The following is a 24,165-nucleotide window of genomic DNA, read 5'->3' as shown; positions in this document are numbered from 1 at the left end:
TGTGACGCGGCAAGAAGCTAAAACAATATCTATATATTTACTTTTTATTTTCCTTTCTTTTTTTTTCTTTTTTTTTTGTTAATGTTTATTCAAGAAATGAAAGTGGTTTTAGTTTTACGATTTTGCTTCAGTTTTAGTTATCAACAATAACCCATCTCCAGTAAAACAAAACTCAATAGCAGTGGTCGAGAATTGATTTACTGTAGGAGTGTTGTAGTTTTGAGAGATGACTTTTCATGGAGAATCAATATAATAATAAATGACACATACCCACAAACCAGCCATCATCACATTTCTCCATGACGTTGACCAGGTCTCCTTCCTGCAGCTCCAGCTCATCATCATTCTGAGGCACGTAATTGTACAGAGCCTGAAATCTACAGCAGAAAACAGCACAATATCAGACATGGAATTGGAGCCTGGGGGAATCTACTGCACAAATAAAACTGCACTAACTAAATGTAAAACTGTTAAGAATATTTAGTCTTTCAGTTCATTTTACACTAAAAGTTGATTAGCTTAAATTTAAAGCACTGCACTGTAGGTTGGCTTTCCAGTTTGATCACAAACAAATCTGACTGCATAGATACACTGAAAAAATATTTCATGTGTAGCTAATGAATAGGCATAGGCTGGTATAAGATACCAAGAGTATAACTTTGGATAAAAATATCACGATTTCACTGTATTGTAATAACTGCACTAAAATGAGTTCTTTTTAAATGTCTGGGTAAAAAAAAAAAAAAAAAAAAAAAACTTACTGCACTATTTAGCTCCATAGCATGCTTGGATGCTAGCATATTTACAATTTTGCTTTTCAAGTGTAGCTGAATCGTGGGCTTACTAGTAGCATTGAATGTCCTTTTTTGCTAGAGATACTGTTACCGTAAATAAATAATTAAACTAGTCTTTGACAACATGAACCCCCCACACCAAAAAAAAAAATAATAATAATAAAAAATAAAAACTTATACATACATTAGGAATGATAAAACTGAAATCTGTAACAGTTTTAAAACCTTTACTTTCCCCAACCTACACATGCCTCCCATGCCTACACACGAATGCTTAATAGATTAATATAGCACTATACTAAAGCAATATCTATAGACATATTGCTTGCATCTACTGTATAATACTACACTATACTATACTATACTATGAATATATATATATATATATATATATATATATATATATATATATATAGATAGATAGATAGATAGATAGATGGATAGATGGATAGATAGATAGATAGATAGATAGATAGATAGATAGATAGATAGATAGATAGATAGATAGATAGATAGATAGATAGATAGATAGTGTAGCATGAGTGTATTCTATTTATATTCTACTGTGAATATTTTAGCAAAGTACCATTAAATCACAAATGAAATATATCTTGAGTTGTAAATCAGCATATTACAATGATTTTTTAAGATTCACATGACATTAAAGACATATCAGTTTTACAATCACAGGATATATATAAAATATGTATAAAATATTTCAGTAAAATTCATTCATTAATTTTCTTGTCGGCTTAGTCCCTTTATTAATCCGGGGTCGCCACAGCGGAATGAACCACCAACTTATCCAGCAAGTTTTTTACGCAGCGGATGCCCTTCCAGCCGCAACACATCTCTGGGAAATATTTCAGTAAAATGTGAAATATTACTAATAGTTTTTTTTTATTTTTTTATCAAACTCAGACATGGTAAGCATTAATTATAAATAGATTTTAAAAGTTTCTTTAAAACTTAGCCCAAAACCTAAATAGTTCTGTACAGTATATCATTTAAGCATGTGTACACATTTAATCTGGTTGTTTATAATGTCTCTATTCCCTTCCTAAAGTACAACTTTTTTGCTTTAAATGAAAGTTTGTATAGTATAAATTAAGAATGCACAGGTATGGAAATAAGGCCGATACAGATAACTAATAACTGATATCTGATTGTATTTTAAAACAAAGGTAACTTTTCCATCCCCAAATCATTCATCTGTCACTTGCAATACCAAAGCCCTGTTTTTGCAGACATCTTGTATTCCCATTTAGCATAAACTCTCCAAAAGCATCTATCCTTTGCCATACCTCATTATTTATAAGCTGATAACTTTCATATTAATGAAAATACATTTAAGCATATATAAGTACACCCCTCATAAATCTATCTTAAATTCATATTTTTAATAGGAAGCTATACAATTTTATATTTGTACATCTACATTAGATCAGTCAGTACTGCAGCCAAATCTGGAGCTTATCTAACAAAATAACTTATGATAATGGTACAAAAACTAGTACATGCAAATTTATATGGAATAGAAAAATATTAAATACAAATTTTAAAAAAGAGGAAAAATCAAGAGAAGCAAAAAAATATTGTTGAAAATTGTGTAGGTCGTAATTTCTTTTTTGCATTATTTTGCTTGAATTTAAATATATTATCTTTCGATTTCTAAATATTTTTGGTGACTAAAATATCATTTTAATTAATTTATCTGCTTAATAAATCTGTTTTGTTTAAATGCATCAAAATACATAGCCTATATTCACTAAGAAATGAATAAGGATGTACTTAGTCATGCTGAGCACTGTATATTATGTATTATGTATAAGGTACACATCAGTGAACATCTCCACATCTACACCAAAACATACACAGATGGATGATACTTACATCCCACAGCTCATGCGTCCAGGCTCAGGACTGCTGCTCTGGGACAGGGGTTGCTGGGAAATGATGAGAGAGTGTTTACTGGGAGGAGCCAGGAGTCGGTGGGCGGAGTCTATAGGGCGTGACAAAGTGCTGCAGTACCTCACTGAGGTCTCTGCAATATTCATGATCTCATTACACACTGCCTCCTATTGGTGGAAGAGGGTCGGCACAAGAGGTGGCCGCAAACCAGGGTGTCAGTCATTCAGATGGAAAATTGAGTTTGAGGAAGGGGCGGTGTGGTTAGAGGAGATAGAAACAGGGCAGAAAGGAGGGAATGTCCATTAATACCAGGAAAGCCAGTAGGGATGGTAGTGTCCAGAGGATAAGCATGGAAGAGCGAGACAACAGAGTGAGTGCAAGTGGAAGGAGCGAAACATACACCACAATCATATAGGATTCTTGCAGGGTACTGAGATTTGTCATGCGTTGTTTACGTGGGAGAGTTTGGGGATTAGATATCAGATCAAATCATACACTGAGATGAGTTTAATGTCTGACTGTGATGCATCTTGTAGAGGCTATGGATGACAGTTTTTGCCATGACGAGGAAAAAAACGGTGATTGCAAATTTTTATGCAACATTTCTGACATCTTGTAATTTTGACTTATGTTCTATTATAATGTTAGTTTGTCTCATAATTCTGGCTTTACACCTGATCATTCTTATTTTACACCCAATAAGTATAATTATGACTTTTACAGCTCATAATTCTGCCCTGAAACCCACATACTGCATTACTGACTTACACCTGATCATTCTGATTTTACAACTCTTTACAACTCAATTCTGGCTTTACATTTGATAATTCTGGCTTTACATCTCATATTTTGACTTAAAACCACGTAATACTGACTTACACCTGATAATTCTGATTTTGCATCTCATAATTCTGACTTCATACCTTAGAATTCTGACTTAAAACCACATAATACTGATTTACATCTAAAAATTCTGACTTTACATCTGAAAATCCTAGCTTTATCCCTTATAAATCTGACTTAAAACTACATAATACTGACTTACACCTGAAAATTCTGACTTTACATCTGATAATTCTAGCTTTATACCTTATAATTCTGACTTAATACCTTATAATTCTTACTTAAAACCACATAATACAGACATACACCTGAAAATTCTGACTTTATATCTGAAAATTCTGACTTTACATCTGATAATTCTGACTTTACATCTGATATTTCTGGCTTAAAACCACATAATACAGACTTACATCTGATCATTTTAACTTTACACCTCAAAATTCTGACTTTACATCTGATAATTACAGCTTTATACCTCAGAATCCTGACATTATACCTTATAATTCTGACTTAAAACCCACATAATACAGATAAACACCTGATAATTCTGACTTTACATCGGATAATTCTGACTTTACATCTGATAGTTCTGGCTTTATATCTCAGAATTCTGATTTAAAAACAACATAATACTGACATACACCTGATAATACTGACTTTATATCTGATAATTCTGACTTTACACCTCATAATTCTGTCTTAAAACCATGTAACACTGACTTACACCTCATATTTTGCACATAAGACCTGATAATTCTATACACTTCATAATTTTGGTTTTCCAACTGATAATTCTGGCTTTACACCTAATAATTCTGGCTTTACATCTGATAATTCTGGCTTTACATCTGATAATTCTGGCTTTACATCTGATAATTCTGGTTTTACACCTCATAATTTTGACCTTGAGTTTCATAATTATAATTCAGAATTTTACACCTGATAATTCTGCCTCAAAACCACATAATACTGATTTATGCCTGATAATTATGCCTTTATAGCTGATAATTCTGATTATATGTCAGATCATTCTGGCTTTCAACTTCAGAATTTTGACTTTACACCTCATAATTCTCATTAATATCCAAATATGTATCATTACATTTTAAGATGACATCATGTAATTCCAATTTTATTTCTGTTTTCTTTGTAAGCTACTTTATGTTCAAGTTTATAATTTTACAGTGCTATTTTGAGTAGAAATCTACATTTAAAAAGAAAAAGTTAAATAAAAATGCAAATATCTTTTTTATTCTATGGCAGTAATAAGCTTTCTTAACAGTCTTTACAGAATCTGAATCTGTTCATTTTCATCATTCATTTTCAATCAACACAGATGACATCATAGAAAAAGCAGTATGTCTGTCTAAAAAGCAATTATGGCTTGCAATGTAATTTACCGTGAATGAGTTGGCATTCATGTTGTTGTCTTGGATGTCAAACAGCATGACAGGACTTCTTGAAGATCTCCCATAATATTCTACATCATTTCTTAATGGCTGTGGAGGAAAATAACATGTATTAGCTATTGCTTTAAAAACAACTGCCTGTGCTTAACAGGTGTCATTTGATCAGCTTAGTATCATTTTCCTCTGAGCAGTTGATTCCAGCACAACCTTACAGTACTGTATATACAAACGCAAGGACCGAAATAAGATTGTGAGTTAGTAGCAATCACCAATTTTCATTGCAATCACAAACACACAAGTTAAAACAGTGTCATGTCATGCCGGAAAGCTTCAGGTGGAAACACTATATAGTCTATAAAATAGCTTATAACACTTATAACAACAGCTAGACAGTAATATCAACAAACTATCTTTTATCCCATAATAAATATGATTTAACAGTTATACATTTTAAATATTTTATAAAACCTTACAAAAAAGATATTTTTCAATATATGAATATTATATATAGACATTACAAAAAGTAGACAAGTATTAGAGGCATGTTTAGGGGTAATGAATGCATTTTAAGTCTGCTTTGGCATTTTTTCTATTTTTTTCCATTTTTTTCTATTTTACTGAAGATGGATTAATATTTGGGTTCGAGGAATATATAAATTTGCTATTTTTTATACTCTATATAATTTATAGGCCTTAAAAAAGATGTTAAATTGACAATCTTAGTTTATTATTCTTCAGTTGTTCTTTAACAATTGTAGATTTATGTATCTACATTTGTATGAAAAAGTTCTTAGTGTATTGCTTTGTTATACACTGAAAAAAAGATTTCTGGCAAATTGTTGCGAAAAATGTACATGGGTTGAGTTTAAACAAATTCATTTTAATAATTTTCAACTTAATTTGTTTCTTTAAATTCAGCCCAAATAAATTGTTTGCAACCAGTTAATCTAAAAAAAAAAAAAAATCCAGGAAATCATCTTTGAATATTTTTTCAGTGTATATACAGAACATGGTGTATATACTGTACATGTTCAGTTAACAAATGTTTTAAACAATTTTAATTGCAAAAGCATGATAAAGTACAAATTGTAACACTTTACAATGCGTTAGTTAATGCATTAAAATCAACAATGATAAATAATATTATAAAGTTAATTTAAAAAAAACAACAACTAAGTTTTAGTAGTTATTAACTCCTTTTAATTAAAGAATTACAATTTTTGTTTTTAATGTAATAAGGCATTAACCTAAGAAATTAACTTTAGCTATAGGACAAAGTAATTTAAAGATTAAGATTAATTCATAAAATTCATTGGTGTTAACAAATATAACAGAGAACAAGCAAAATGCCAAGAAATAATCCCATAATTTTCAAAGTTGTAAGTTAGATTAACGTGAAAATGTTCATGTTTGAAAATAAACCGACTATTAAGTCTTGACCATTTGGTTCTGATAAACAATAACTGAAATGCAAATATTCTTAAAACTCATGCATGCTGTAATTTTATGACAACACAAAAAACCAACACACAAGCAGCATTCACATTAGAGTTCCATGCAATTGTTCCTTATCAACTGTGTTACCCCTCAAAAGTGTGCTTACTAACTCATTAGCACAACCACATCATTCCCTAATTCACCCTATTAGATCTGCAACGTGTGCCAGTGTAAAACAGCATCCGCCCTTGCACTTGAGCACCACATGATGGCACCCTGAACAAACACAGCACACCATGCAGAAGATACCTCTGCTGGACTATTGTTCCTGCTGTAAGGAGCCTTGCGGAGGCTTCCAACCCTGTCTATTTCAGCCCCTTCCCCTTCCTGAAACTCCTGATCCAGCTTGTTTGCCCCAGAGAGCCAACCCTCAAGCCCAGCACCACCACAGGGGCTCAGGCTGCGGGACAGACGGGGGGAGGGTGGAGAAAGAAGGAAGTCCTCGCCTTGAGGTGGAGTGAATGTGAGGAACGGGGTGGCTGAGCAGGGACGGGGTGGATAGGGTGGCGGTAAAGGAGACGTGGAGGGGGAAGCCATTGGGGAGACACAGTAGGGGCTGCCGCTGATGGGAGGCACAGGACTGGCTGACATAGACGGGGGCAGATATTCGCCAAGGCGGTAGGAGTTGGTTGGCAGGGGTGGCAGGGGTGGAGTTGGCGCAGCCGGAGGGCTGCTGCTCACCCCACCCACAGTCAGAGAGATCCACTCATTGGAGATGGCATGGACCTCAGGGGAAATGGAGCGGCGAGGGGAGCGGGGCAGAGGGAGAGGGGACGTGGTGAGACGATTACGAATGGGCTTTTTGGAGGACGTCAGGAGGAATGAGAAGAAAGAAGAGGAAGGAGGAAAGGGAAAAGGAGAAATGGTGAAAAAAATCAATGCAAACTAGAGATGCACCGATCTACTGGATAAAAATCAGGTTCAGATGTTTGCTGTTGTTTTGTTTACAAACTGTGATCCCTAACTGATGAATGTTTTTGTATTTCTGTTGCAAACTGCACTGCAATGATTTTATAGTATATTGGAGCATGGTTTATAGTAGACAGAACATTAAAAGAGGCAGAGATTGTGCATAGATGTACCAACAGATATACTCATCTGTCCTGTATGATACTTATTCTCTACTGCACTATACTCCAGTGCAGCTGGAGTTTTTACTGCTTCTCCATAAGCACCACCTACAGGCAGAGATTGGATTTGCATTTCTATTCTAGCCTGTGTTCTGTTTTTGCTTTGTACAGGTTTGTTAGATTATTATGTTTTTCATTGTATTTAAACTATTATAAATGTAATCCAAGATAAAAATAAATTGATCAATTTGCTTGCATAATTCCGATTAAAAAAGCAATTCGGCAATCTGAATTGGTCATAAAAAAAATCAAGATCGGTGCATCTCTAAAACAAACAATAGGGAAAATGAAAACTGAAAGTTGAAAGGAGATGATACGAGGGCTCTGTATTTCTTAAGTGTTTTTACCTGTGGAGAAGCGTTAGTGCTGCGATGAGGTGAATAGCTTATAGGGGCATCAGGATAGTCCACTCCGTTTTTCACTCGGGGCCTCTTGTGCACCTCTATGTAGGTGACTGGAAAGATACCCTGCCGGTTTGTGCCAGAAATCTTGCCTTCATACCAGTTCTCATCTACTCTGCGAATTAGTGTTATACGCTCCCCCTAAAGAAAGATGAAAGATTTTGAAGTAGTTCATGCAGATCTGCAAACATCACACATTCTTTCTTTCTTTCTTTCTTTCTTTCTTTCTTTCTTACTTTCTTTCTTTCTTTCTTTCTTTCATGCCTAATCACACCCAATGATATCTAAACCCAACTACTATTTTTGGTTGCTATTAAGGATAATAACTATTAATTAACTATTAATGAGTAGCAAATGGAGTGTTTATTGAATTAAAGTAATAGATTATGTTTGGTAAATAGCGAGAATTACACCCTAAAATAAAGTGACCAAAAACTAAATTTTGGTAAAATCAACTTCAAATTTGAGCTGCAAATCAAAATTGAAGAATGATTTCTAAATGGCAGTGAGTAAAGATCCTCAACGAAAGAAGTCCCACAAATTTCAATTAGAAAACATCTTAAACAGCAACAACATTTCACATTACTACAGAATTTTGATTAAATGTACTATTTAAAATAATCATCCTCATGCACAATTGCTAAATCACCACATCTCAATATTTAAACCTTTAGTTTAACTGCCTGGTGGCAACTCTGTTCTGGATGTTTAGATATTTTTAAATGTTTAAATGTAATATGTTACTTCTTTTTTCGTTTTCTTTTATAAAAAGTCTCCAAAACCTTTCAGTTCAGCTTGTTTCGTGCATTTGGCTTCACAAATAAAGAGTTCATGACTTCAAAAGGTAGTTTCTAAATGTTACTAAACTAAATTAAAATGACTAAAAGTAAATTAAACAATAAATATAATGAGCTCTTCAGCTCAAATCAATGATAGCATGTAGAGTTAAGATTGCTGACCCCTGGGTTAAACAGCAAGCTTGGTAAAATTGTTGAAAAAGTTTAATACCTTTCTAAAAGACATTTCAACAGCAGTGTCGCCGGTGAAATTGAAACGAGCAAGAGCCTCTCCATATTCCAACACCTGGACCGGAGCACACTTTTTGGGCTGAGCTTTTTCTGTTGGGGGCACCAGCTGAAGAAATAAAATAACATAGTATATTGACTATGATTAAAAATAGTAATACAATATTATATTAAAAGTGTAGTGACAATTTTTTGGTGTATTGATCACAATTTGTATGACACACAGCCTTATTAACTTATGGTTAAACTATGGTTAGTGTTGTAAAACCTAACCCTGTACTTTCTTAATTTGTATGGTAGTTAACTACAAAAAATATTTGTAGTAAAGCATTTGACTATTAATATATATAATTTTTAATTTATATTATACTATTATTATAAAAGTATTGCTTTACATAAGGGTACTGCAAATCTGAAAGCATACAAAACATATTAGTTAAGGATATAAAGTACCTCAACATAACTCCGTGGAAAAATCCCAACTCTCCCATGATGCTCTCCTTCAAACCAGTTCTGATCGACCTGCCGATAGATGTATACTATATCTCCCTTCTGAAATGGAAGTTCCCTAATAAAAGAGCAGCAAAATGTAATTCAATCAGTAGTGTGGTATTTCAAATTTGATTTGCTGTTACAATAACAAAGATGCAAGAGGATCTTATTAGCATTCTCAGATCTGAATTGAGAAACATGCTTACTTTAAACTTTCTGCTCTGAAGTCAAATCGTGCCAGAGCAGGAGTCCTCTGTAGACCAAAAGAGGCTATTAGCATCATTTCTGTAGCACTGCATCTGTTTTGCAGAGCAACTGTCTGTGCCGTATATAAAGACTGTCATCATCCAGCATGAGCATTTGAAGCATAACAAGAGAGAACATTCATCACCTCTATGGTTTTTCTCTTCTCCTTCTCATTAATAACCAGCAGGTCGCCAAAACGGTCATTAGTAATGAACTGTTGATGAGTCACAACCAGCCCAGCGTGTCTCCGAGCAGCTGTATCTGCCTCTTCCTGCTCTCGCTTCAGCCGTCTCTGCTCTTCCAGAATTTTCTTTAAAAGAAACACGATATTAATTTAGACATTTAATCAGGCAAAATAAGTCTCAATAAAACATGTAACCCATTCTACAATCTGGCAATCCACCGTATGAGCAATTGTGTTATGGAGTTTTTGGGAAAAAGCTAGCTACTCCTGAACATTTTGACCTTGTGAAGATATTTTTAGGTCCATATAAAAACAGCTCATACAGTTGAAGTCAGAATTATTAGCCCCCTGAATTATCAGCCTCCCTAAATTATTCGCTGTTTATTTTTCCCCCAATTTCTGATTAACGGAAAGACTATTTTTTCAACACATATCTAAACATAATAGTTTTAATAACTAATTTCTAATAACAGATTTATTTCATAATAGATTATTTATTAATTGGTTATTTAGATTAACTAGACAGGTTAGGGTAATTAGGCAAGTTACTGTAAAACAATGGTTTGTTCTGTAGACTATTAAAATAAAATTAGCTTAAAGGGGCTAATAAATCTGACCTTAAAATTGCTTTTAAAAAATTTTAAACTGCTTTTATTCTAGCCGAAATAAAACAAATAAGACATTCTCCAGACGGAAAAATATTTTTAAACATACTGTGAAAATTTCCTGAATCTGGTAAACATCATTTGGGACATATTTAAAAAAAAAAAAGAAAAACACAGCTGTCTTTGTGTGTGTGTGTATATATATATATATATATATATATATATATATATATATATATATATATATATATTTATATATATATATATATATATATATATATATATATATATATATATATATATATATATATATATATATATACATACATACATACATACATACATACATATATATATATATATATATATATATATATATATATACACATACATACATACATACATACATACATACATACATACATACATATATATATATATATATATATATATATATATATATATATATATATATATATATATATATATATATATATATATATATATATATATATATATATATATATATATATACTGTGATATATGCTCACAGAATGAAGTATTTTGAAAATGTAAAAATGCTGATTGTTTCCCATGAGGATTATGTTTAGGGATAGGGTTCAGTACATTACAAACATTTTTATATCTTTGAGAAGTCCCTATAAATATATATGTACAAGTGTGTGTGTGTGTGTGTGTGTGTGTGTGTGTGTGTGTGTGTGTGTGTGTGTCAAGGCCATTTAAAAATGCTTAGTTTCTCTCAGTTAATTCAGTTGATTTATGTTTTTGCGTAAACTAGGATTTTTATTTTATTTATTACTCTGACATTTCTTCCCAATTAAAAAAGTTGTAATTTAGAGCTTTTTATTTTTATTATTTATTTATGTAAATTTAATAAAAGTACCATGTTTTCAGACAGATTCATATTAATATATACACAAGGCAATGCTAATGTTTTAATTTCTGAAGAGTTAAATAATTCTTTGGTGAAATAATCCTGACTTTCAATTACAACAAATAAAAACAATTCTGACAAATTTTAGCTCTCCAAGCAATACCTGCAATAACTGCCCATATTTTTCTTTTAATTTGGAAGCAATATTATTAAATAGCATTTAATTAATATCAATGTTTTTTTTACTTATTTTAATTAATAATTTAGTTTATTGTGTTTATTCAATTTATTTTTATTTATAATTAAACATTCAATTTATATTAATATTTTAATTCACATTTGATAAATATAAACATTTATTTAAGAAAATGTATATTTAAATAATGTTAATATTCATTAGCAAAAATATTAACATTTTACTCAAAGCCATACCTAATCAATCTGATAAATACAGGCAAGCTGAAACATAACATTCTTCAAATAATTTTGGGATGGTTAAAACAACAAAAAATGCTTAAAAACAAATAAAATTGAAATTACTTGCATTTGATTAATTTATTAATTTATTAATCATTTCAATTTAAATTTAATGATCATTTAAAATCCTTATTTCAAGATATTCTCGCTATCAATGATCTCAAATAAACTTGAGAATGTTTATATTGTGTTACATTAGACAAGGATGTTTACATGTTGGTCCTGGAAAACAACATAAACATGCTGATTAGGAAAATAATCTGTTTGCAGCAAGAAGCAAATGTCAAAATAAATGGCACCTCTTTATCTCCGTGGCGTTTCCGGACAGCCTCATCTGTGCTTTCTCCATGATCTCCTTGGCTTAATGGATGTGAAGAGTCTGAGTCTGTTAGAGGGGAAAAAAGCATGAGTCACCCTTTGTAGCTAAGATCAGCAAAACCGCATAAAGAAATTTAATTAAAACAGCTTTGGCTGAGAATTTGCACAACACATCATACATCTGAAATTTTCTATTTACAAAGTGCATTGGAAGAGTCAATGGGAATGATATAGACACTCTGAAGAACACAACTACCACAAAAGATTTAAAAAACAAAATTACACAAATGTACAATGGCTTACACATATTACAGATTAGAATTGGAATGTTTATGCATTTAAGCATTTTGAGATCTGCAGGATAAGTATAAGCCATGGTTTTTCAAAATAAAAACTGCATGCATCAAAATGTAACATCGTGAAAAACTGTACAACAATACACAACATTCTGACATTCCTTTCAAAAATGTCTAATGTATTATGTATAATGCAGTTTTGAAAACAGAAGTGAGACAAACACAAAATTAAAATAAATGAATAAAACAACATAATCGCCATTTTAGTGCACTGGTCCTGACCCTCAAACGGAGTAAAAACATGGTACAATTACAATTATTTGTCTTTTCCTTTCAAATCAGATCTGTGAAACTGTAAGCTACTAATTTGCCAGGCTTTTCTGTGTGCATGAAACAGTGATAAATGTCTGTTTAATGTTCATATTGCATCTGTTTATATTAACATGGGATGCCTAAACTTTTTTCTCATACTGACAAGAAGCTCCTGTAGCAAGTCAGTGAATTATGGGCCAAAATTCCTCACAGTTTCCAACTCTTATCACTATTCACAGGAAGCATGAAAGCAGAATTTCTGGTAATGTACAGTAGTAAAAACGTCTGAAACAATGGTGTACAGTGGAGACTGATAAGGATTATATCACTGAACAGTGACATGAGTGGTTATATCCACAGAATAGAGTGCAGTCACAAGTTATCTACAATTCTGGCATACTTAGTCAAACAAATTGTACCAAACCTGTATGACTTTCTTTCTGCAGTGAAACAAAGATATTTTGAACGATTCTAGTAACCAAACAATGTTGGCTTTCATTATATGGTCTATTAAAAAAGTATGTTACAGGTTAAAAAATATTTACAGGTTTAAAATAAGCCAAAAGGTGAAAAACAATTAGTGAACTGAGTAAAGCTTTAAAATTGACACTGAATCAATAGTTTGAATTATACCACCATTTACGATTCAATATAGAGCATTGATCACAGATTAAAATAAGATTTCATAAATTAATATTATTTACTGTATTTAATAGCATGAACTATTAACAAACAATCCTAATACAGCATTTATTAAGCATAGTTTCAAGAGTTCACATTTAGCTGAAGATTGATTATAAAGGATGTTTGACATGCTGTCCCAGGAAGAGAGCCCTGAGCTCATAAGATCCTCCAGCTTGGGGGATTTGCTTGGATCCAGCTTTGTCCCATTTTCTGGGCAGGAGGGGAATTTGAGCTCAGGTAGATCTCGAGAACTCCCCTGCTGTAGTAGCTAATGAACAATTAAGAATTGCTATGAAGAGATACTAAGAGCATGTTTATGGTGCTGTTTGGATTAGTCAAATTAACTTAAAGGGCACCTATTTTACGCCTTGTTAGGATTTAAGATAAGTCTTTTATCTCTCCAGAATGTGTCTGTAAAGTTTCAGCTCAAAACACCCATCAGACTATTTGTTATACTTTTTAAAAGGTTGGGATTTTCTGCTTTGAACACATTGTAGCTGTTTTTGTGGCCTGTGCCTTTAATGCTAGTTCTCCTCGCCCACCGTTCCCTTGTGCTTGTCATAGTGCCTCCGTCTCCTCCTCGCCTGCTTGAGATAAACAGACAGACTAGAAGGAAGCAGATCTTCAAACTGAAGATTACTGTGGTATGGAACCTAAGTTATTTATGGTGACTTAGGAATCTTCTGGTTGGTGAATCATGAATACGCTAATGCCAGACCAATTATAAGCAATTCATTCTTTCGAAATTAATTTATAAATAAACTTCACTCAACATTTACTATGCATTATCAAAATCCAAAGTTGTGCTTGTTAACACTAGATAATGCACTGTGAGTTGAACAACTACATTCTGGTTGATTTTTGCTAACAAAGATGAACAAGTACTATATTTTTCGTTTTTTGTTCATATATGTTAATACATTAACCAAGGAAACCTTATTTGTAACGTGTTACCAGACTATTAACAAGACAACTTGCAGTTAAGTACGATGATGTTTTGGAATTTTATTCACAATTCAGTATTTTTAAAAATCATTAAACTAGAAGAATCTCTTTGGAAAAAACAATTCTTCTATCAATGTAAGTCAATATTGCACTCTATCTTGGATGTTACCTTGCTGCAGTTTTATGTTTACATCTGGTCATAGTTTGGTGACAAATTCTAGGCAATGTATTACAAAGGCACTAAAAAAGTACTACTAAATGGCTGACATGGGAATATGATTTAAAAAATGACATGACACACTTTTACACAACAAAACAAAAATATGCCGATCTGGTTGCAAACCACACAAAGTCGGCTACACAATGCACACGGTAGAAATGAAAAAATTAAAGTCACTCAGTGATGACAGAAGAGCAGACAGGAGAGAAAGAAAGAGAGAGGCTGGAGGAAGATGAGTGATCACAGACATAGTCATGCCCATAGAACATGAGTGTGGGCAATCTGACACTCATGACACTCTCAGTATAGCCACCTTCAGAGTGATCTTTACTGGCTTCTGAGCCCTCCACATCCATGAGGTCATCTGAGTTGCAGCCCTCACAGGGAGAGCTTTCTCCATTACTGAGCCTCTCCAGAACCTCCAAAGAGGACAGGCGCTGGGGGATCACAGGCTTGGGCTTCATGGCGGAAAGAGCGCAAGTCTTTTTGGCCTGTTGACTGTTTAGGGACTTGCGTAAGGAGAACGGGGCAGGTCCCATCAAGAGCAAGTTCCTTGGAGGAGCGCATCTCTTCTCCTGCAGGGTGTTGGCCTGTTGCCGCTCATGCCTGAGGATTGTGGTGAACCGAGTGTAGGAAGCCGGGCAGGTGCCTTTACACTTGCTTTGTTTAGTGTGGAAGGGGAAGTGATCGTGGTGATGGTGGCCTGTGGGTTCAGAGGAACCACCAGTGCTTGTCTCTTTGGCAGGATCATGACCGCAACAGTTTTTTTGCTCTGTTGTGCCCTCGATTTCTGAAGGTAAGTCAGTTCTTGAAGTGTTCAGGCACTCGTCTGATATTGAAGGCTCCTCTTTAGGGAATTGAGACTCTGTATTCATGGCTAGACAGTCCTCAGTGTGTGAAGGCCCTGGCATGACTAGAGTCTCAGCTGACAGAGCGGACTGGAGGAAGCAGGTTGGTGCAGGACTGTGGGAAGGACTTGGGTTACTGGGGAGAATGGGCATTGAGGCAGAGCGAGTGGGTGTAGAGTTTGACCGCTGAATAATACGTTCAAACTCCATCACCCGAAAGGTGACGGCATCCCGGGGGATCAACTCAGGCCTCTCCAGGGTAATGTCATCCCCCGGCTTCTCGAAAAAGGAAGCCAGGCAGCGGACACTACCGTGGGGGCTGGAGCCCAGGGAACTCGGCCTCTGAATGTTGTGCATGTTTCGATAGAGGGTGGAGAACTCAGGTGTGCTCCTTACAGATCCCACAGCGGGTCCATTTTTATGAAGGTTCCTGCTCTCGGGTGAACCGTCGCCCTTGCAGACTGAATTTACCCTGTGGTCGGCATCTGTCGTATCTCCATTTTGAGAGCTGCAGGGCTGGTGATGCAGATCCTCACAGCTGTGTGCTTTGGGGCGTTGTTGCTGTGCCGACTCGGACCGTCTTTCCAGGTTCTCATCGGTAGAGTTTGATAGCTTGGGCTTGAACTTGGAGGGAAGGATTTGAGGAATGCAGGCTTTGGTGGCAGACAAGGACTTTTTAGTCTTATATTGAGAAGCTAGTGCATTAGTGGCAAGAACTGAGTGAGCGGTTACAGAAGAGCAGGGTGAAATCATACAGCCATTCCCACCTTTATAATCCACTGGCAGGCATGCAGGGTAACAGAACAAACAGTGCATTAGATTAGATTAGATTTGCAACAAGTACAAACACAATATTACTCTGGCAAATATTGTAAGAAGCATGACAATACTCCAAGTTAAGTCTGGTCAGAGGGTCAACTCTGAGTTCATCTATGCAAAGTCTAGGGTTGGGTATTAATATAATTATGTCAATTCTGATTCTGAAGTTTTCATTTTAGAATAAAATCTGATTCCTGACCTTACATATTTTGTTCCAGAATCAGAATCGAATTTCAACTCTCAATCCTAGTGAAGCTTGAGGGCAGTACTTTTTTTCAACCAAGTTAAGTGCAAGCCCCACCACACAGCCATATCATAGATTTTCACATCAATCAGTTTTGATTTACCCTAACTTAACATAAGCATAGCTGCATATCCTGATAAACAACAGCTTTACTTTTAACCATGTGAACTGAATCTACAAATCTGACCTTTTCTTGACAGTTGGCTACCTGATGAACCAAAAAGTCAACTGTTTGGTGGGGTTCATGATTAACAGGTTTGGGGGGACATTGCGTCAGTACATCTGGTGTTTACCTTATTAAGAGAAACTAAACATTCATTCTAAATTTCATATTAATATAAAAACACAAGCTACAACAATATTTCAACTTAATATATATTAGATAAATATAAAATAAAAAACTGAACATAAAAAGGAACACATGGAATGCAAAATAAACATTACTTACTCTCAAAAGAACAGCATGTAAAAGAAAGGCTGTTTGAAATAATTTATGGAACTGACTCAGACTGAAATCGTTTTATCAAATGGTGCATGTTGTAATAAGTTTAAGTCTGCAAGGTGAATGTAGTTTATATAATGGATCTTACTCTGGCCCATAAGTAGTGGTATAGAAAAATCAAGAAAAGTAACATTTTGCTTTAACTTACATTGACATGAAATGTTACTATACTTCCATGATACTTCCTGCATGTCACCAACTCAGTAACCTTTTTATGCATTGAAGAAACATGAAAGTGCATGTAGCATTTACTATACATTTCCATTTAAGTTTCCTATTGTGAAAATGTATCTAAATGAGCCAATATTTTACCCTTTAACCTCAAAAAAACTCCCTAAAACTGATCCAAGACAGACACATACTCCCCAATTGCCCATAAGCCAATGTTAGCACAACTAGAGTGCTCCATAAGTCTTGGGATTTCTCACCAAAAGAGCCCCTAGTGTGCTGTGAAGTAAGCACCAGCTATCCTCAGGAATTACAAACAGAACTGTAATATTTATTTACAGTTTATTAATGAAAATGCACAAAGTGGTCAATGTCTTGAGACCAATATTGTCATGACATCCCATTCAAAACAGCTCTGCAAAAGAGGCACTCTTTGCAAAGCGAGACTAACATCTATGTTGCGAGTCTGCTTCTGTGGCTTTATTGTAGTAATGATAAAAAAATGCATATTTACTTTATAGCTAAGTATTTTTACACCATAGAATAAGTTTGCATTGGCTAAAACTGTTGTTGTCCTGAGTATATAATAGAAAACATTGGTTTCAGGACATCAACACCTTGATGACCTATTTAGATTACCAATTAATCACATCTGAAAAACATCTACAGGTCATGTCAGTTCACAATAACAAAAATCACATCTCTATAATTAAAAAAAAACCTAAATAGATAGATCGCACAAAACTGAAAATACCATCATCATTTATTCACCTTTTATTTATTCAGATATTTTCAGAATAACTTTATTATTCAGGTTTTCTTCTGCAAATAACAAAAAAGATCGTTTGTTTTCAGCTTTCTACAGCTTTTCTTACTAAAGAAAAATCAGTAACACTTTAGTTTAGGTCACAATTCACAGTATTAACAAACCATCAACTAGCACTACTAGCATAATAAGCTACTAATAAACCGTTCATTAATAGTTAGTAAGGTAGTATTTGTGTTTATGTTTTGGCTAGGATTAATGATGTAGAATTAGATCATATTTTATAACTATTAATGAACAGTAATAACTTAATAATAGGCAGGTAATAAGCTAGTGATTAATAGCATGAATTGTGACCTGAACTAAAGTGTTACCAAAAAATCTTCTTTAGTGTTTAACAGGATTAAAAAGCTTCATTAGAAAACATTTGAGGGATAATAAATAGTGAAAGTTTTTGGGTGAACTAAACAATCATGAAAAATCTCTTTATTTGATGACTAGTTTTGGCCAATTCTTAGACGTCTATTAGATTTTCACTGACAGGACAAGATTAGCCTTGTTTAAGCCAAGACGACTATGTTTAGACGTCGATTAGACATCTATTAGACATCTTTTTTTTTAAAAAGTGTGCTGGGATCCCTTTAACTGAATTTAAAAACATTTTCTTTTCGGCTTAGTCCCTTTTTTAATAAGGGGTACAGAGCGGAATGATTCAGCACATGTTTTATGCAGCGGATGCCCTTCCAGCTGCAACCCATCTCTGGGAAACATCCATACACGCTCATTCCCAGTCATACACTACAAACAATTTAGCCTACCCAATTCACCTGTACCGCATGGCTTTGCACTGTGGGGGAAACCGGAGCACTCGAAGAAAACATAAAAACAGTATTAATTATTACAATGAATCAAAAAAACTCTTCAAGTATCAAAATAACACTACTTTGCGATCCAACTTCACAATCTATATCGATTCACAAAAATAACTTCGTAAAATGTCACAGACGCCTCTACAACAAGACACAAGTGTGCATCATATGTTCTGCATGTGAAACATGTTGTCTTGGAAATTCAAAGCAGACAGAAACAACAATTTAAAAAAAGAACAGAGTGGTCAACAAAAGTCCCGGTCTAAACATATGGGTCACGTTAACTATTAACAGATATAGTCGTCATCTCCCCCCTGCTGACCCGCCTCAGGTCAAATGTGCTAGCATTCCTGTTCCTGACCTCAGTGTGACAGCTGACCCGCTCATACCTGACCACCCCTGATGGCTGCTCTGCCATCAGATCCCAATATTAATCTTTACATCCATCCAAACCTTTCCCTACTGTCCACACCACAGCCCACTTCTAAAACGGCCAGACGCCCAACTGAGCTGAACCGGTACAGAGAGAATGACTAAAGGTCAAACCGGACATCTGTTACGTGTCAACTGTGAAAAATTGCCAGCTTTAACAAAACACAGAAAGACAAATGAGCTGTGTTATTTGTGTGGTGCTGTGAAGGGAGGAATGTGGGAAGTGCTGATGAAGAGGAGGCCAGATTTTCTTCAAACTCGAAACTGATTCTCAAAGAACGGACTGGAAGCGTACCTTTGGAAGAAGTGCTGGGGTGGCGTTTGTTTAGCGCTCTCAGGCCCTGCAGTGGGATGTCGCCGCCCTCCAGGACGCTCTTGTAAATGTGTCGTTCACATTCTGGAGCTGCCGACCCGCTGCCGGACGAGCCGTCCTTCTTCTCTGCTTCACCGTCACTCACTTTACAGGATGAGCTGAGCACAAATAGAGACTTGCATAAATCATCATCCTCACACGACATGGCTGAAGAGAACAGAATACTAGGGCAGTGTCGTATTAAAAGACACTGCTTGTTATTATATGCGTACAGAAACTCTATACCTAAAAATATGTCAAATAATATATACAATAATATGTTGAATAATAATACATAAAAACCCAATTTACTAGAGCAGAACAAATCATACATTATTATTATTATTATTATTATTATATTTTATTGTTATCATTGTAATCATTAATACTATCTTTATTCACAAACTGTGGATATATATTTTTTTCCATTTTTTAATAAACTTAAAAGATTTGTTCACCCAAAAATGAAAGTTCTGCAAAACTGTAACAAATTTGTTCGCCAATATAAAGTTCCGACAGTTATTTACATTCATGCCCTATCCAGTCTATGGAAGATGAGGGAGATCTCACATTCCATTTAAAATGATTTTATTTTGTGTCTGAAGATGAAAGAAGATCTCAGGGGATTGAAAATCAGAAATGCCCATACTCGGTCGTGGAGGGTCGACGTCATGCAGAGTTTAGATCCAACCCCAATTAGACACACCTGAACCCGCTGATCAAGTTCTTACTAGGTTAACTAGAAACTTCCTGGCAGCTGTGTTCAGTGTTGCCAGACATAGCAGACTTTCCAGCACAAAAGTAGTCCAAAACCCACCCCAAAAAAGAAAAAAAAGAAAAAAAAAAAAAAAAAAAAAAAAATATATATATATATATATATATATATATATATATATATATATATATATATATATATATATATATATATATATATATATATATATATATATATAATTCAGTCACAGAACCACATCATAACTGGATCATATTGAAACACCCCCCTCTCACCCACACATATAATAAATATGTATATTTATTATAGGTATAAATTCATCCCATTTGGCGTTTTAAATTTGTTTGAACATAATTAGGAGCTGCTTGTCAATAAGACAACGCTTCTATGTTTGTTCTTGCTGTCAATTGCGGATTATTATTATTATTATTATTTATTAGTCTTGGGGGGTTTAAGTAAGCCTGTGTTTGCTCTTTGATATAGATGAGACAGCACCAGCTGCTCTGGCCCTTATCACAACATTCCTGAGGGGCCTGTGTGGCATCCTTTAAAAAACATGCTGAAGCTTTCCACATGTAGCCATTCCTCACTGTGTGCTCACAGGAAGCCATAAAGGAGTTATTTAGGGATGCACAACTACAGTAAGTTTTCTTTTGTCAGGTCTTCCCATATAACCAGCTCAAGTCAGTCTTTAGTCACAACTTTTACAGCTGCTGTATGTTGATATAAGGAAAATGATAGCATGTCATGCTTATTTAACAATATGATACTTTACGGTGTGTAATAAAAATACTAATATGACCTGTATGATGTCCAGTAAATCCTTGCTATGTTAATAACAGCTCAGATTACAGTGCTAGTTGTTTCAAACGAGTCTAAACTTTAAAAATAAAGGTATTGCTGTTTCCTTGAAGAACATTTAACAAACAAACTTTGATAAAATAAGATTCTTTAGATTGTTATTAAGTTATTTTTGCTAAGAAAAGCATGTTTCTTATCGTTCTCTAAAACATTCTTTGAGGAACCAAAATGGTTCTTCAGTGGGATCACAAACTTTTGCAACTTTTTTTTATTATTTCTTAATTCCACTGTCTGAATAAATCGTCAAAACAAGACTGGAAAAACTGTCCAACATAACTTAAAGTTACTGGTTAACAAAAATAACTCACAAGTCATTTTGGAGGGAATTTTAACCATGGCAAACATGTGCAGACAATACTCCTATACATCAGCCGGTCTGATTCACATGGAATCATATTAAAAGTTACTACCTAACATGCGCATTAGCATACTTTCCTACCTTTTCACATTTGGAAACAATAAAACAGCCATTATTCAACAACTAAAAAAGGCGTGTGTGTACAAGACGCTGTTCTTTATGGATTATTCCACCACACTGTACATGTAATAAAGCGTAGATGAATGACATCACTCCTGGGATGTATGGGATGCTTTCCGGCGGAGCGGTGTGAGGTGAGCTCACGTCATTCCAGACCCCGCTGGCTCCAAACTCACGAACCTGAGCAGCTGCCTGACAACTGATGGTCTTACCAGATTTATCTGACCATTACTAAAGCTGAGCAAAGTGTTCTCATGCTGTTCGGCTCCAGGATCTGCTTGCCATAAAGCAGAACTATGTTTCTCTCAGGGTTATACACTTACTTTGGGTTTGTCTCTCAGACATTCCTCAAGTCATGAGAGCATATTTTTGGTTTAGTGTTTTGGCTGAACATTAGTTGGCCTCCTGGTTTATAACTGAACCATGTGGCTTTTGATAAAACAATAAACTCCACATCCAAACATTAAAAATATCTTCGTACCACTGAGAAGTCTGCTAGGCTGAAAGCATTTGCGGTAGATTGTAAAGAGAAATGAAAATACCACTGAAGATTCATTCCCTCATTTGTATGTTTTACCGTTCAATTTTTGGCGAAAGAAACAGGGGAAAATGTTAAACTGATTTAACTAATGAATATGTTTGTTTAATGTTCAGATTCCACATATTTTCCCCCTTAAGAATGCTTTTAAAGTAGGCTTACGTGACATTAAATTGATTGTATTTTTGTTGGGCAAGCTTTGCTTGATATTTCAGATGTTTTTTTTTTTAGCAAATATTGACGTTAAGATCAAAATGTTTTACCCACAGGCACAGTGCACTATTTAGAGTATCCATGTAACAATGTTTGACAAATAATAAAAAATAGGGATGTCCAGATTTGATCACGTGATTGGAAATCGGGTTTGATCATGCAGTTTCAGACTCGATCAGAATTGGATGTTACCTCCCGATCAAAACTCGAATATATATATCATATGTATGTACTGTACATATATATTCTCATGATTTTTTAAAACATCTATAGTTATGCGGCGGCACAGAGTTAGACCTCTTTCTTGACTTCACACATAAACAGCAAAGCATGTGACATAACATTACTTTGTAGCAGAGACGCTATTGGTTAAATGCATTTTTATTATAATGTACAGCAATGATCCAAAACCTTTATTGTCAGTCATATTCAGGTAAAGTGAATATTGATGAACATTTCTTAGTCCTAACAAGACAATATATTACAATGTGCATATCAGATATTAAGAAGTTTATCAGTTGTCGTAATTATCGGATGCGGGAGAAATAGTCTCCCACTGGGGCACTTTAATTTGTTTATTTTTGTTTAAATACCTTTTGGGCATATAAATTTGCTGTGCTATTTGTATTTGTATATATTTAAAATTGATGTTCTCTATTACTTGATGGTTCAAGCTACCTCGCAGAAGTGATCTTGTTTACGGAGTTGTTGAATGTTAAAATAAGATGAATCAAAATAAAAAATTAAGGAACATTCTGGATCTGTTTCTTCGCTCCTCTTTATTGTTTTTTTATGTATTATGGAAGTATCAGATTGGGGTTTTGTTATCAGTAGATACATAAAATCACTCATACTCAGACTTGAGAGCAAAAAAACCTGATCGAGACGTCCCTATTAAAAATACAAAACAAATTTCTTATTTTGTGGTTTTATATATTATAATTGAATTATTATTATTATTATTATTATTATTATTATTATTATTATTATTATTATTATTATTATTGTTATTATTATTATTTATTTATTTATTTATTTATTTATTTTATTTTATTTTATTTTATTTTATTATCACATTTTATTTTGATGGTCCGTTTGTTAAATTTAAGTTACATTGCATCTACACGCCAACTAATCCACCATTAGATTATAAGCAGATTGTTAGGTTGGGGTTAGGGATGGGGTTAGTGTAAGTTGACCTGTACTTGCAAAGACATAAAATACTTTTTGTATTATAAAATAATACAATATTAAAAATAATTTGTATTGTAAAATAATTTTGTGGTAAAGGAAAAAAAACTGTACTGTATTTATTTATCAAGGTTTTTATATAATTTGAAATGTTGTAAAATAGTTTTAAGCAGGAGAAAAACCTGTACAGTATTTTATTTATCAAAGATTTTGTGCAGCTGTTTATTTGTAAACAGGGAGGAAAACCCATGTGTTTGAATTATAGTTTGCTAAAAAATGTTTAATAACATTTTAATACAGGTTTTAACTCTCAATTAACCATTTATGGGAAAATACCGGATAGATATTGTATATGTTATTCCTCCTAAAAATACCGGGATATGATATTTTGCCCATATCGCCCAGCCCTAGGCAGGATCAACAGATATTAAGCAGACAGTCTACTAATACTCAAATGGACAATCAAA

The 24,165-nt window shown here is 34.1% G+C and overlaps 1 protein-coding gene across 50 annotated transcripts in view; it reads right to left on the bottom strand.

The window, feature by feature from the left end:
- Positions 1–24,165, bottom strand: part of sorbs1 (sorbin and SH3 domain containing 1) — a 103,498-nt gene that overhangs the window by 5,524 nt on the left and 73,809 nt on the right. For 10 of the 50 annotated variants that reach the window (XM_068213034.2, XM_068213037.2, XM_017358969.4 and 7 more), the window contains 12 exons: positions 19,628–19,803; positions 14,998–16,311; positions 12,209–12,294; positions 9,894–10,058; positions 9,709–9,755; positions 9,464–9,578; positions 8,994–9,119; positions 7,932–8,126; positions 6,704–7,252; positions 4,949–5,047; positions 2,688–2,872; positions 271–377 (listed from right to left, as the gene is read on the bottom strand). In XM_068213034.2, the coding sequence (XP_068069135.2) occupies positions 271–377; positions 2,688–2,872; positions 4,949–5,047; positions 6,704–7,252; positions 7,932–8,126; positions 8,994–9,119; positions 9,464–9,578; positions 9,709–9,755; positions 9,894–10,058; positions 12,209–12,294; positions 14,998–16,311; positions 19,628–19,803 (3,164 nt within the window). The remainder of the gene's footprint in view (positions 1–270; positions 378–2,687; positions 2,873–4,948; positions 5,048–6,703; positions 7,253–7,931; positions 8,127–8,993; positions 9,120–9,463; positions 9,579–9,708; positions 9,756–9,893; positions 10,059–12,208; positions 12,295–14,997; positions 16,312–19,627; positions 19,804–24,165) is intronic. The other 40 variants (XM_073920828.1, XM_073920832.1, XM_073920830.1 and 37 more) reach the window with 7 other exon arrangements.

The sequence above is a fragment of the Danio rerio genome, chromosome 13, assembly GCF_049306965.1.
Source record: "Danio rerio strain Tuebingen ecotype United States chromosome 13, GRCz12tu, whole genome shotgun sequence".
Classification (NCBI taxonomy): domain Eukaryota; kingdom Metazoa; phylum Chordata; class Actinopteri; order Cypriniformes; family Danionidae; genus Danio; species Danio rerio.
The sequence above is the reverse complement of the archived record's forward strand: the minus strand, read 5'-3'. Positions and strand labels throughout refer to the sequence as shown.